At 35.3% G+C, this 16,730-nt stretch overlaps 1 protein-coding gene across 7 annotated transcripts in view; it reads left to right on the forward strand.

Annotated features, from left to right (window-relative positions):
• The window catches only part of LOC131037413 (putative glucose-6-phosphate 1-epimerase), a 29,823-nt gene extending 27,137 nt beyond the window's left edge, over positions 1-2,686 (forward strand). For all 7 annotated transcript variants that reach the window (XM_057969557.2, XM_057969555.2, XM_057969558.2 and 4 more), the window contains 3 exons: positions 1,696-1,798; positions 1,916-2,015; positions 2,189-2,686. In XM_057969557.2, coding sequence (XP_057825540.2) covers positions 1,696-1,798; positions 1,916-2,015; positions 2,189-2,400 — 415 coding nt within the window. In that variant the 3' untranslated portion in view covers positions 2,401-2,686. The remainder of the gene's footprint in view (positions 1-1,695; positions 1,799-1,915; positions 2,016-2,188) is intronic.
• The last annotated feature ends 14,044 nt before the right edge of the window (positions 2,687-16,730 follow it).

Consider the following 16,730-nt stretch of genomic DNA (forward strand, 5'->3'; position numbering starts at 1 on the left):
ATTTATTTTTCCTACATAATGTTTGCATATGTATATAATATATGTAGTAAAATATTTAAAACTATAAATATAAATCAATGATACTCATACTTGTCAATAAAAAAATATAAAGATTTTGTGGCAGTACATATAATCAAATCTAAATAGAGTATTTTGATTGCTTCATGAATAACCCAAATTTTGATAAAAAGAAAAATAAGCCCCCCATTCGAAGATATTTTCCTGATCTTCTTTAGTGTTTATTGGCAAAGACAACTATGATATCCTCTTTGGAGCACTTACATCTATGGTTGCTGTATATTTTCGAGTTATTTTTTTCATTCTCATTCATACAAATCTTTCCCTAAGAGTTGCATGCCAAAAAATCAACAGACCAACCCAATCAGGGCCAATCTGTGGAAATATCCTTTTAGCCCCACATCTTCAATTCCAAATTGAGCTATCTTACTTGCATCCGGACACATTCCTAAGTTTTTGAACCAGCACCACTTTTGCTTTCCTATTGCTCCTATTGCTGCTTTTGTCTCCTCTGCCAATCTTGAATTCCGTTCTGTTATTGCCTTCCAGAAAGAATATTCTATTGTTGAGGCTCAACTATTGATCTAGAATGTGATTGCTGAGTAGAAACAATACTTTTTTGTGTCTCTACAATGAGTGCCATAGGTATCTCAACTTTTTACGTTGCATGTTGCTGCACTGTTTAAATTTGATTTCTGCTAGTTCATTTTTAGAGGTTAAACTGCAGTAGCCAAGTTTCATTCACATTTCAGTGGTACATTCAGATGATCAATTTTTAAATATATCACTAGCAATGAAGATTTACGATTCCCAACATTTTTGTGTACTGAGCCTTGGCTTTTGCATAGTATGCTCTAGCATTTGTGGTGTGTGGCTCTTAATTTAAGCTTGAACATGTGTGTGATGATAAGATTTTTAAACAATTTCTCTGTTTGCGCAAGTTTCACAGTTAGTTTTCATACTAGCAAGAGAAGCTTGTGTGCTCAATGCTTTGTACTAAGCAGAGCTATCATCTCGTTTCCCTACAGTTGTTGGGGGAGCATATCTTTATTCATATTCTGCCTTCAGTGAGCTGACTACATTTCTTGTTTGTTCAATTGATGCTTGATTATCACATCGGGTTTGCCTTAGTATGCCTGTGGTACTGCTTGGGTGCTTAGGTTCGGTATGGGTCCTTGCTAGAAGGATCCACAACAAATGTGGACTCCCAAGCAATACCCTGGATTCACCCAGAAGTAAACCAGGACTGAATTGGTACTCATACTGAACCACTATGAGTACCCAGCCCATACATGCAGTACCCGGTAACATAGCTTTTGAAGAGTATTTTCATCGCTTTTGAAGAGTATTTTCATTCATGTATCAGCTGTAATTCATGTTCGCTGCTGTTTTCAGAAACATCTGACATGCAAATACAAAGTCAAAAGTAGCCTTTTGAAATGAAAAATCAATCTTATCGTAAACAGTAAAATAGATGCCCTTTTTGTTTTTGGTGAGAACATAAATGAGATATTAGTGGTGTCTAAATCTCTGAAAATGCTTTTTTTAATAAGGTTTCCATTATGTTGGCAATTGTGTTTTTCAAAATTAATAACTCTTAAGTTTATAAAGTTGTTTATGTATCACACATTTTTCAATTTTGTATGGTTAAGGTTACTCTTTTCTTTTTTCTTACAGTGAAGTGCGAGTAGAGGGAGTGGAAACATTAGATTATCTGGACAATTTACATGATAAACAACGCTTTACTGAGCAAGGTGATGCAATCACCTTTGAATCTGAGGTAAGCTTGAGCACAAGTCAAGAGCCGGGGCAGTGATTGTTGAGGTTGCATTGTTCGCTAGTGTCTGAAATAAGTTAATAACTGAAACCTGATGAAATGAATTTTATATGGATGAAGGTGGATAAAATCTATCTTAGCACCCCAACAAAAATTGCAATTCTTGACCATGAAAAGAAGAGGACATATGTGCTGAGGAAGGATGGCCTTCCTGATGCAGGTAAGATAAATTTTCTTCACTCAAGCTTATTATATGGGATTGGTAAAGCTAACCATCATGATCAAGTTGGCTTACCGTCAAATATATACATTTTTAAAATCTTGATTTGATAGTAATGCTACTAAAGTGTTAACTCTATTTCTCTTAACTGGACATGGAATATCTTCTTTCAGTTGTGTGGAATCCTTGGGAGAGGAAAGCTAAATCTATGACAGATTTTGGGGATGATGAATACAAACATATGCTATGTGTTGAAGCTGCAGCTGTAGAAAAGCCTATTACCCTCAAACCAGGTGAAGAGTGGAAAGGTCGTCAGGAGTTGTCTACTGTACCATCAAGTTACTGCAGTGGTCAATTAGATCCCTCAAGAGTTTTACAGGGTTGAAGAAAAGTATGGGCATGTCACAACATACTCAAAGCTATCACCTGTTGTATTTGTACTTAATGAAGACAGCTGAAGGTATTCCATCTTAATTGTACTAAATAATGATAATTGTGTCACAAAATAGCTGAAGGCTTGCTTTATACACTGTACTGAATAATTTTATTCAATTGGGTTTCACAATGTAATATGTAGTTGCATATTCAATGAACATGGATAGTGGATGGTAAGAATGTCGTACGTGATTGGTTCTAATTTTTTAATTAAAATTTAATATTATTTTAGTACATGGATTATGTTGTCATAGAACTGTATAATGACAAGCATGAGCTGGACTTGTTTTGGTAAGATCTGATGTGTGAGGTCAATCTTCTTTCAAAGTATATCATATCATGAACTAAATAACTATTGCATTTGGTTGACTACACTTTGGGTATCACCCATTCCTAACAATAATATTCCAAGGTAGAAAATGAATCATATGATTTACTAAATAACTATTTCATTTGATTCGCAGACTTTGGATATCACCAATTCTTAACAATAATCCTCTAAGGTAGAAAAATTTCAGGAGGGAGATTACTAGTTCTGTAGGCTGGCCTCTGACTTAAGGAATTGTCATTAGTGTAAGGAAGCTGTTACGTACTAGCTGTGATTGCATTCAATTTTTAAATGATTTTGAGTTTGTGTTAAATTAACCCTAGTTGGACATTTCAATGCAAAAAGATAAAAATTAACTTTAGATAGACAACATGTTTTGTAGGAAACACATTCTCATTCTTATTATCCAATGAATTTGGGACCACTCCATGATTTGCGTATTTTCGATATGGAGGGATTGATAATAGCTTGAAATGGTCAGCATTACCTATATTGGCATCTGGCCTGTTCTTTGATTTTCCTGCAGACTGGAACACTTAATTTTCCATATTGATGAAATCCGTTACTTTTTCTCCTATTGCTACTGCAACTCTATTTGAACTTATCTTACATAAAAATGTTATTTCATTGAAAGTATATCTTGTCTAGTTGGCACTTAAATACCCTATACTCTTGAACTTATCTTACTACAAAGTTCTTGAACTTATGCCAAAGTTGTTGAACATCTCTTACACCAAAGATCTTGCTATGAATGTAATGTCCCCAATTCTCTAGGCGGATCCAGATGCTTAGTTTCACCTGTAATCCATCTCCATAGGTGGAATTCCGTGTTGGGAGATGATTGGTTAGCCAAAGGGGACATTTACTTAGACATAATTGCTTTAGTGAGACATTTATAATAAAACTTTATAATTTTATGTTATAAAGTTACTTTTTCTAAAATTAGAAAAAGTTAATAAAGTAACTTGTAAGTTATTATTTAATATAATAAATGACCTTTTTGACTTTTCCCATGGCACGACCCCCTAGGTGAAAAAGTAAATTGTTAAAAGGTGGACAATGTTAATGAATTAAAGACCCTTGAGCAGATCGAACTTTTGAGGAGAGGGAAGATTCCATTGGAATCTTAATTTGATGCCATTAGGGGTTCGATTTGGGAGAGGATGGCATAAGTGTGGTTTGGGTTCATTATTGGGCATTCTTGTGATTTATTTTATTGATTTTGCTTTGCAACATTCTGCCATAGCAGACTCAGCAGCTTGGAGGCCCAAATTGAGGACGAAAACCCTTGGTTCAGGTAGGTTGGATGATACCCCAACCAATTGTCTCACTTCAACACTCGAAAGGAATTGTTCCAGACCAAATTGAGGGTCAGATTATTCAGAATTTTGGATCAGAATTGCAAACTAGATAGCAAAGGACAGATCTGAGCATTTGGATCAGAGATTGCAGCAAGAAATAAGCCACAAATGCCAGCCGTACAGCTCCCTTGGCCAGCCATACCATTCTCTTGCTTGGGAATCCATTAATAAATTAACTAAAGGGTTTTGGCACCACTATTGGTGTGTGAATTCATTGTTGGGATATTAATAACTGATCACAGTTGGTTTGGTGTGAAGAAAATATCAGATTTGGGCAGCAGTAGCAATTCTTTGAGGAAAAGAGACATAATTTGGGAATCTTGCCTGGCAAGAATTTGGAATTCCAACTGGGTCTGAATAATTCTTCAATATTAGTTTTTGGTAATTATCCTAGAGTTAAATAAGTCATTTGCAGCCATTAGTAGCAGCTGGAGGTGCTTGGTTCAGTCACTGCTTCATTCTGGGCTCAAATTCCACCCTCAAACCCCAACATTGGACTCCTGGTAAGCCTTGAACGGCTTAATTCTATCAAGAATCCTTTTTATTGTTTATTTGTACTTGCTGCAATTAATAATCAGAAGTCTAGAAACTATTATCAGTTCTATATTTGTTGTATTGCATTAAAAAAAAAAAAAAACTACAAAAAAATTGAAAATACAATAAACTTCCAAAAACTTTTTTTGCTGGTCAAAGAATTTGAATTTGTAAACAATCAGCAGTTTGGATAAGAATTCTAGTCAGGGATCTTTCAATGAAGATTTATACAAATTGATGAAAATCATAATATTAAGGCAATTGTTTATTTAGTTTATACAACCGATTATGGGCATGAAGACAAATTGTCATTTTTTGAGAATAGCATGGTACGGGAAGACCTTCAAACTTATCAAATGTGGCTTATAAATAAAATACAAATATGTTTTAGCTTGACCTTAAGGTCTGTTCGATTACACGGACAATATTTGCAAGCCAGGTCACTGTAATTATATTTGGAGTTGCATCTAGAGAAATTGAAATCAGTATTTGGAAACTTGATCTGTTATTTCAATGTACAGCTTGTTTAAAACTGGCCATAAAATGCAGAAACTAGCGAAGGCTGGGTTTTTGACCTTAAAATAAGGAAGTAGTTAGGTTTATGGAGAGTTTGTTGTAAAGCTATAATTCATTAACTCTTTGATAACACAGACCCTTTTTCTACTAAAAAGTTATTGAAGATGCAACATTGCAAATGGAATAATAATGACAAGAACCTTTTCTTAGCTCATTAACCACCGAGCAAATCCCATTCTACAAGAAGCTGCTGCACACTCATGAAAGATGCTAATGCCATACCTTTTTTATTTATTTATTGATGAAGCCAAAAGAAAATTAATACAACGAAAAAGAATAAGCAGTTCAACTATAGGACTGCATTGAATGAAATACAAACTATGCACCACCTTGACAACAGCTGAAACAGTCAGCCATGAACAACAAAACTTTACATCACAACTATAAACAACAAACCTTTACAACAGCTGAATCAGTCAGCTAATAAACAGTGAACATGATTGTTTTTATACCAAACATTTACAGTCAGCTAATGTCATACCCACTTGCCCACTTGCTTCATTATGGTGTGGTGTCCCAGGGAAAGAGATTCACCTTGAACCAAAATACCATTTTTTTGGTGTAAGAATGATCATCTATAAAAAATCAGTTTCAAAAACCATATAGAGGACACAAAACATTTACTTTTTCCTCTTGCGTCCTACTTAAAGAAGATGAATTTTTATTTCTGGATTAATTTGAATCGATCACCTCAAAGGGTGAAATATAGTTTGTTATTTGTAATACGTATTGTTAACTAGGATTTGGTGCACTAACGTGCTATGCATATAGTTGCAATTAAATTAGGAATATTTTGAAAGTTCCATTAATTTAAGGTTGTATAGTCCAACCAATAATATTGTGCATAATTATGAAATTTTTTGGAGTAACTCTATAAAGTGCATTGGGGAAATGAAAAACCTAGATTAGAAAGATATATGAAATTTACCACTTTCAAGGGTGGATGTTGAAAATGAGTAGAGATGCACAATATATACTCTACACTAGCTTGTAAAAATTAAATTGATTATATAATTAGAAATAAATAAACAAAAAAATATACCATAGCACAATGGCTTATGTGAGAAGTTCTTTCAAGAGAAAAATATTCTAGACTTCAAAACAATTCAATGTGTTATTTAGTAATCAATGGTTATAATACACTTAAAAGAGTTCATGCCTTTACAAGAGTATCAACAAGAAGAAATGTGGAGCAATTTTGGCAACAAAATAATAGACTACAAAAATTCACTATCAAACATACATCTCAAGCACCCCATAAATAGGAAAAATAATACATGAAAGTATCAAATGGTAATTAAGAAACCACAAGCTAAAGCAACCCAAAATGTGGCACACAAATTCCCTAGTTCAAATTCCAATATAAATAACATATTCTTTCCACCTTTCATAAGCTCATTATAACACATTCACTAACACAGGGTCTCCATTTTGGCTCCATATCTCCATTCAAAGATGTCTTATAACATGTCATAACATGCCTTATAAGTTAGTCAACAAGTGTAAATTTGTCTTGCAACTCTTTTATGCATCATAAATACTTTTTACTTTTAGAGTACTTTTGATTTAGAAAGTTAATTGAGCATTTTTAAAATTGTAGACCTTAAATATGTTATGTCATTGTAATTTGCTTGCCCTAGTTAAGTCTTATTTTAACACCTTTTTAGAGATAAAATTGGCTTCTAGAGCTATGAAAATTGTATATGTGTTCTACAACCCAAACTTTGTATTTTTTCGTTCTTAACACGAGGATGTGAGGGTGAGACAAAAGTCCCAACAGTCTCCCATTTGTCCAAAATCTTGTAGAAGTAGAGTGAATACTAACACTGTCAACTATTTGCTAGAGGCCAAGATGCCCATAAACTAACTACACCATTTGAACTTATAAAAATTTAGACATTTTTTTTTAATCAACTCAATTATTGCTCGGAGAATGCGATTTTGACAAGAAAGGAAGTAATGCAAATTACCGAGAAATATCCATAAACTATAAGAAAAATTTCTCAAGATTATATGAAATTTTTTTCTCAAGATTATATGAAAAATTTCATGAAATTTTTTTCACACATTTTTTATTAGAAAAAGTAGTACAAATCATATTATTGGGATGATCCGATCCAATCCAAACCAATCCAAATCCAATCCATCAATTCTTATAAAAAAATAGACAAAAAATTATAACTTACTACATTGAAAAATGACGAACCTCATCCCAAAGGGTGCAAGGGTTCATTGCTCCCTTTTTGGAATCACCACTTATCACTTATCGACTTGATATTGTATCCATTGTATAGTCTAGACATGCTTCATACGAAGGTTGTGTCTAGCATGGTTCTTGTTGCTCCTTCTACTTTTTATGATCTCTTCATCCTAGCTTTTCTGGGGTCCGTCAACTTGCCACAGTTGATGTGGAGATTTTGCATCAATCATCTAAGCGCAAGTTGGACCGGGTCCTTATTCTTGAATTCTATGACAAGAAAGCTTCCTTGCCGTCTTTTCCACCCACTTGCTTATCTTCTTTTGTTTTGGTAGTAGAGGAGGCTCGTCCTTTGGAGTTTGTGACTGCCCCTCTTTGGGAGGTTGGCAGTGACCCTCGTGTTCTTTCACAACATCTAGTTGAGTCACCACACTCCTCTCTTGAGAAGTGTATGTTGAACTCTCTAGAGGACATTTTGGTATTGTCAATCATCTTCACAAAATTCTTGACACTTTTTTTGCAAGAACTATTAGATGAAGATGTCGAGGTAGCTTCATCCTTGGTTCTTATTCTAGGCAAGATGTCTGGTACCACCTTAGCCATTGTCCCTCTACGATCTCGACCTCCTTCCCCCTATGATAAATATTGAAAGGAGGATGACTTTTTAGAGGTAATTGACTAGTGTTATACTTCATGTCCTTAGATTAAAGTTTGTATAATTGTTTTTGTTCCCCTACACTTGTATTCATTTGTGTTTTCTCTTGGAGGATCCAAGATGCCCTTGTAGGTACATGGATACAAGGGAGAAAATCTATTGTCAATTCTTCTATTTGTCTCGTCTTTCTTTTCTTTGTTGTATATGGATTTGTTTTTGCTTTCAAATTGACGCAAACTGTCGAGGCATTTAGGCTTCTTCCATGTTAACCTAAATTTTTATTTTGTCTTCATGTACTTCTTCCTTTGTTCTTGTAGTTTCAACGCATTTGGGGATATGATGACGATTCATACATACCTTATATAGATACATGTTATGAATGGTACTAACCTTGAATACTTGGATTCCTTAGTGTTGTACTTTATGTTTTTGTTAATGTTGTGGATTTTATGTGTTATCTTTTACAAGATAACATTCAATGAATACATCTCACTATGTATTTTATAACACAACATCTCTTCTCTTTAAAATGACTTGTGCTCCTTAGTGTAGGGCATCTCATTTTGAGGGGGTCTATCATTATCACATCACTATTATACATCTAAAAATCATTTTGTCTAAGAATCAACCATCTTATTGCATATACATTGTCTATCATGGGGGCACCTTGATAGACTTCGTCTTCATATGTCTTTGTCTCTTTTTTGTGATTGTCCTGCAACACAGTTTGCAATAGTCATAGGTCGATTGGATTGTTGTATGGTCTCTGACATAACACAACTTTCTAGCGATACTTATCGACATCATACATGTCTAAGCAATTTTGGTGTCAATTTTTAACTTTTTCACCTATCATGTTTGTCTACAACTAACATGTTTTTGATGAATCTACAACTTAACATCAAACTGTTTATGTGGGATTGACATGGGTCTCTCCCTTGGAGACAATTTTGGATGGATAGAAGACTCTGCATCCCCTTTGCATCTTAGGTAAAATCCTCTCTAACCTTTCTATCTACTTTAGCTTGCACATTTGTTAGAACACATATGCTCACTAATGTGGGAGCAAAATGTAATGTCATAAATTGCATACCATATAATCACATCACATACTCCTTTCATTTAGATCAATTAAAGACAATTATGTAATATTATTTTTTAATTTGGTTAAAAATGCTTATTTGATAAATACGTTTAACTTCCTGACCGTTGAGTCTGATTTCTCTTAAATGAATGTGCTACACACAGATGTTTGCATGACGCACTAGCATTCTATATAATTCTACAAATGCACTAATCGTTGGAGTGTTTCACTTGTCACATTTTAGTAGTGTAATACCTTTGTCAATCTGCAAAGAGGTTGCGAACAAATCTGGGCTTCCTATTTTGGTTTCAACTTCTATTTTGCTTCCAATCCATTCAATCAATCTCTCATATTTTTAGAAGCGCTCTCATTCTCACATCACCGCTTTGCAAATTTTTTGCTTTTATCACACACACAATGGCATATCAAAGTTTAGTAAATTCAGATCATTGCTTGTCCTTCCTCACGACATTCGTTTGAAGACAACCCTGTCTCTCTAGAGAATTTGTCTTCCTTTTGCTAAAGGATTGGTAATTGGTTTTTTGATGCTTTATTTGACAATATTGCATCATATTTTATTTAGTGGCATACTATTCTTTCACTTGTCTCTTTGCATGCTTTTTGTCTCTCAATCTGTCTCTCAATCTGTCTTAGCTATTTATGGAGCTGGAAACACCAAAACGAGGGTTTTACTATGACAGGCCCCTATACAACCACCCCAAAATTTGCTCTTTGGCCTTATGTGTGTGGGTTTCAAAGGGAAGTTGGTGAAAGCTCTTACAACTTTCAAGCTTCTTGGGTGATTCATTGCCTTCTCACAATTTAATATAGTATTGCCATTATCTGTTGCTTTGTTGCATTCTAGTATTTATGACGTCATAATTTATGTTGGTCATACTTTTGTCCTACCATCGACAATTCTATTTTCTATTTGTATAGGAGCAACACACAAAGATCTTGGATAGAGAGCTAATCAAACTATCCAAAAGACCTCTGTCACCTGCACTTTCCATGTCTGTTTTCCCCACAATTCAATTTTGTTCCATGTTCACGATATAAACAAAAACACGTAATATTTCTTTAATAAATATTTTTCATTATTAATAGGATAAACCTGAAGGTAGGGATTGCCTTTGGTTTATTTGAGTGTATTGTAGGTAGTTTAGCTCTCAAAAGGATTGTTTTATATAATTGTGGTACACCTTTTAGATGTGGATTCCACATGGGTTAGGCATTCTTGGGGATACTTTATTTTTTATATATCGTTTAGATACATATTTAAAGTGGGTGTCACATTGAGAAAATATTTAACATCAAGAAAACTTTGTACCAAATATTTAATTTATGGTCATAGTTTAGTAAGCTCATAGTTTTGAGGTTCAAGATCTATGTAATGCCACTTATTAATGGTTTTGCACAAGATTATTTCCATAAAAGCAAGACATGACGGCGGCTTGTGTAACCTTTGGCTTATTGGCTAAGGTTGGATTGAATGTCTCTTATAGGTTGTGTATGTGAGGAGAGGAAGAATGCATTGGGATGTGTGCTACAAGGTTCTTATCTTCTTTTTCACATGGAGGAATATAATTAGGGGTATTGATGCTTCAAAAGCTCACACAAAGACTCTACACATATATTGTAATACTATTTCTTGAGATAATAAATTGAGTGGCTAATTTTAGAGGTTTGATTTTTCATATGATAGGGTTTTTCCAAGGTAAATCTAGTGTTTTTGATTAAAAAAGCAGCGTTAACTTGGGCGTTGACCCTTAACATAGAGACCTCAACCCCTCTACAATTAGCGTTAACTAATGCTAATTGTTTTTTGAAAAACAACAACGTTAAGAAGGGCACTGACCCTTTACAAAGCCAAAGGCTATCAAATTTAAAAGACCAAGTAGGGGTGCAAACCCCAATAGGACAAAGTCAGACCGGCCAAACCAACCATTCAAACCATCAGCAACCCAACCCAAATCAAGAGGGGGGAGAAAACCCCGAATCTTGAGAAAGGAGGGCTTGGGAAAGGTGGTTAGATTTTCCTTTCCGCCTACGACAAACAACCGTCTAGGCAACACTATTAGTAGGAACTTTCGAAGAAGAACAGAGTCACTTCCAGACTGCTATTGCAGAGCGACAACAGGCTGTTGCAGTGGAGCAACAGCAAGAGAAGAATCGCCAGGAGCAGAGTGAAGGTGAGAAGCAGGAGCAACAGGAGGAAGAACCAAGGGGGTGGAAGGGATCACAACAACAGTAACATCAACCAGGGCTTCATCAGCAGTAAGGGGCACCTCATCTTGAGATGAATCAACCGAAGCATAATCTGAAGCATTAATCGTCAAGTGGTCTTCCGTAGCATCCTTCCACCAAGTAGCAGCACCTTTGCGGCAAGAGAGAGAACAATCAGAAGCAAGGTGACCCGTTGAGAAACACCTTCGACAACAAAACAGGAGGCCCTCATAATCCAACAATTGAGTCCAAGGCCTGCCCCCAACCATAAGAACCACATCCCTAGGGAGGGCCAACGATATGTCAACATCAATTAATAGGCGAGCAAAGGTAGAATGACCCATGGAGAACGTGGCATCATCAACCTTCAAGAAGCTGCCAATGGAGTTACCGATGGCCTCAAAACAAGAAGGTTCCTAGAAATGAAGGGGGAGATTGGGGAGGCGGACCCAAACCAAACGAACAAAGAGGGATTCCGTAAGGGGGTTGAAGGAAGGAGTCCAGGGCTTAAGGGAGAGAGAGTGATCCTCCCAAGACCATAGCTTACACAAAATCAAATCTCGATCATGAGTAGAGACAAAGGAGGCAACAAAAAATCCCTTAGCACAAGGGAAAAACTCAATGCCATAAGAAATATGGGGCTTCCAGGAATCACTCACCCAACGATCAAGGTTCGGGAGGAAAGGCCAAAACCCAGTATATTTGCAGACTAGAGCGTTGCGTTGATAGAAGTCAACATTCTCCATAACCTCACGGCCACAGACCACAACAGGAGAGGTCTTGGCACAAGGAAGAGGACGAACCCCCTTAGAAGGCTGGGCAACAAATTTAGCCACACTTGCAAAGCTACGCATCCCACCAAAGGGTCTGGGCATAACATTATCACCCGCAGGAAGGTCGTCACTAGCACCAACAACAGTTGCTAAGGTATCCAAATCTAGAACTGGATCAGAGACACCAGGTTTGGGAGTAACAAAACCACCAACGGGGATCTTGGCAGCCAAACCCTCGACATTGGTACCCAAAATCGTAGGAGGACCTTCTGCAACAACAAAATCACCCAATGTAGCAGCCAGAGTCGCCACAACACCGGCACCCGAAGTAGCAGCCACAAATGGGGGAAACACACCATCATTGTGGGAACCTCCAGTGACCCAGCCAACAGTAGGCCGAGGCACCAGCTCTGAAGAGGAGCAAAGAGCAACAACCACAACCCCAGCCCGGGCAGAAGGGATCGAAGATCCATTGTCGGTCAAGGCAACGCGAGGAGAAACTCCCGCAGCAGCAGGCACATTCAAACTGCAGGAGGCAGGAGAGCCATTGGGGTGCATGAGCGACATTTTAACATGCAATAAATCTAGTGTTATCTTATGGTATTTTTGTTATTCTTTTGCACTGTGGATTTTGAATACAAATTCTATCATGAGGGTTTTGTTGAAATAGTTTATATTGTTGCAAAATTTCTTTTAGGACCATTTCTCATGAAAGAGGTTCCTTTAATCTAGGACTATTTGGATCGCAAAAACATACTTCAAATCTCAAGTGTTGCATGATAGCTTAATAGTTTTGTTAGTAGGATTCTCATTCTGGTTAACATTTAATATCCAAACTACAAGTCATAAATCTAGGCTAGCGTCGCCACATGGATTGAATTATCATCAATAGTTATGAGTGGTTGTGATAGTTGCATGTGAATATGAACCTTCATTTCCTAACTTAGGACTCATATTCATGTCTTTGCATAAATATGTACATAACCATTCTTTGTAGTATTATGGTTGATAAAACACCTGCTCTCTTAGATCATATCCATGGGTAAGCATTATACAAAACTTGTTACAATTTTAATTATTTATTCTATGTGATTGTTGTCTACTTATTATTTTCATTTATTCTTGAATCCATATCAAAACTCAAATATCCCATACATATAATCTAATTGAATTGATTTGATTTGATTGGATTGTTCACTAGGGTTTACATTTCGATCTCTAATCATCTTATTTAATATTGGTTGCAAATATCACAAAACTTAGTGTGTGTGAGATACTGAGCAACTTGGTAGCACAAATTGAATTTAATGTTATAGCGCCTAAATTTTGTAGGAAGGACACAAAAAAAATGTTATAATCAGAAATAAACACAAATCTAGATCAAATGTTCTTCATTATTCTTCTGCAACTCCAACCATTCTGCCATTACAATGAAAAAGTCCCTATTTTAAACAATCACCAAAAATTTCCTTTTTGGGCAGATTTTTACAAAATCCAAAAATTGCCATTTAAGGAAATTTTCAAATCTATCCCAAAAATCACAAAATCTTATAGAAATCTAAAAAAAATTCCTATGACACAAAAAAACAACTCTCTAATCTCAAAAATATTACAAGCTCAAAATTAACTAAAAAACCAACTTTCTAAAAAACCGAAAAAGAAAGTAAAAGCCAATTTTGAGGCCTTAGATGAAGGAATCCAGCCCTGAAAATTTGAATTTTTGGAGGCCCTACCCAACTAGGTTCGGTCGGAAATCCAATCAACTCCTCATGATCTACGTCCATGTAAAATTTCAGCCCAATCGGACAACCGAGTCAAAAGTTATGACCCCGCGAAGTCCCTGCATCATTCTTTTTAGAATACTAGGGAGAAAATAAATTTATCTCTTTATACATTTAGTTTTATCATATCTTATATTTCTTATAGAATGTGTCATAGTTTTTCTATGAAATTTTTTTGGAACATTAATTTGAAAATAGTTTTTAAAGTAGTTTGTAGCATATGTAGCCCATGGATTGAACTCTAGAAATGTTACGACTATTAATGCTTTATATACAGGATCAAGCTTCATGCTTCAAGTTAATGAGTCATATAACTATGTGTGTGGACTAAGAATACTCTTAATACAAGGATAAAAATTTAACATACTTATATATTCAATATAGGGAAATCATAGAACATAACAAATATGTGCTCGAGATGAATGAAACCAATTTGTAACTCAAATTGGAAAATGAGCAATAATATAGCAATAGAATGATATTTGCACATTTTAGTTCAATGGTGTATCTTTTAGATGTGCTTAGATCAAAAGGGAAGCAAACAATGCAATCTCACATTTGTAGTTAATCCAATATGGAATTAACAAATAATATATTAGTGAATTGTACCACATATTAATGCCATTATAGCTTGGTATAAGCCTATTCAATATTGCTAGAGACCTAGGTGCATAAAATTTAATTTTCTTGCAAATGGGCTTATAAGCTCCTAATGAGAGGTATGCTTGTCTATATATTTTATGATAGCACAACCATGTGAGTTATTGGTGCATGTAAAAACATGTTTACAATGAGCTATATAAATGTAAGTAGCGATCCAACATAGCTATATAGAATGGAAATAAGCTCATAAAAGTATGACATGTGGTAAGAAGTCCATCACATAATTAGGACATTTGCACAATAGAACTTGGCTCTACATTTAACCTCAAGCTAACATATGTAGTTAATACCTTCTTATAGCATGCAATTGTATAGTGCAATGCAATGTGGCATAAATGGTGTACGAAACACAAATATAAATGTTGCAAAATCTAATGAAGATATGGACATTATGTCATGATGAAGTTCATAGTGTATCCCAAATAAACATTGCACAACAACAATAGTATCATAGTGCATCATATGAATGAGTCACAATGTGCCAAAGGTTGAAGTTGGCCACTACCTAAGAAAGTCTAGTGTTCATACATGCCAAAAAATAAATTATAAAAGAGCATAACACATCATATGAGTCACATGGTGCTAGAGATCGAAGTTGGGCATTTGTTGAGCATGTCTAAGAATCTTCATGGGTATATTTGGCAAAAGGTTTTAGATTGTGTTAAAGAAACTTTAATGGCTAAGTACTCTGATGATGCAATTCTACCTACTTTTTAAAGCTAATATTAAAGAAGTTAGATTTTGGGCATTTGATTGGTTTAACTAATCCTAGTTCTAAGATTAAATATTTCAATAAGATGATTAGAGCAGGGATTGGTGGAGTATGAAGAGATAGAGTTGGTTTTGTTTACTTCTTTTTTTATTTTACTATGGGGATTGGTACTTGTATGCAGGGAATGAGGGCGACAAAAACGTAAAAGTATGTTTCAAAAGGCCCACACACCAATGAGACTCTTGGTGCAAGTTATAGGAACTATATTGAAATAGCTCAACTTCCCGAGGGGTGTCCCATTGTTCTCTATCTCACAAGATCCCTAAAGCCAATGTCCTTGCTCTCAGATCACTGAGCAAAGTGACTTAGGAATGACAACTCCAAGAACGAGTGATGTTTGATTATTATGTATGAATGCATTCCTAAGATGTTTGATATTGAATCTACGATGATTAAGCTAGCATAAAAGATGATGATAAGATTAGCTAATTATCCTAGCAATGATATACTAGTCTAGCATGGATGTTCTTATGATATTAGAATTCTTCTAAATGCTATTATGATTTAACAAATAGAGGATAAAATGCTGAGTAATTAGACTATAAGTTTGATGCATAAAGACTTTGATCTCTTAAAATGAGAGAATGAGAGCTCTATTTATTGAGAAAATAGGGCAATGGATGATCAAGATTGAATAATCTTAACAAGGGCCAGGATTGAAAGTTAATCAATCCATGTTCACAATTCTCACCAATGAAATGGTGACAATTGTCAACAAGAGGTTGCTTGAGAGGAGATGAAAGAAGCATTAAAAGCCTGAGAAGACATGAAGGCTACCTTAGGAGGTAAGGGTTAAGGTTAGGTTAGGGTTATCCATTGGATAAAGCTTTTACCCAAGGGGTAAACTCTTGTGCAAGGGTTAAAGGGATAACCAAGGTTAAAGCCATGAATGCTTGATGAGACCCTTGAGTTAGATGAGGGTTGAGTTAGAGAGAAAGTCTCCAATCACACAAGAAGGTTGAGTTAACCATTAATGGTTATGTAAGAGCCTTAAATGGTTTGGAAGACTTTGGAGGCTTAACTTGTTGAGGACATAAAGCCTTTAATGGTTATTGAAGACTTTGGAAGTTTTGAGAAGTGACTTCCCTTTGCTTAGGATTGTGACAAAAATTAGGAGATGGATTAGGCTAAATTGGAAGTGATTAGAAGAATCTAGAAGGGGTTTAGGAGGCAAGTGGGAGATGTAGGAAAATGCAAGTGGAAGGAAAGAGAATTATAATTAAAATAAAATAACTTTATTTCAACTAAAATAGATGCAACTTGCATAAATAAAAGTGGGAGATTTAAATAAATAAATAAGATTTATTTATCTGCAAAGATCAATTTAATT

This window comes from Cryptomeria japonica, chromosome 5, assembly GCF_030272615.1.
Source record: "Cryptomeria japonica chromosome 5, Sugi_1.0, whole genome shotgun sequence".
Taxonomy (NCBI): domain Eukaryota; kingdom Viridiplantae; phylum Streptophyta; class Pinopsida; order Cupressales; family Cupressaceae; genus Cryptomeria; species Cryptomeria japonica.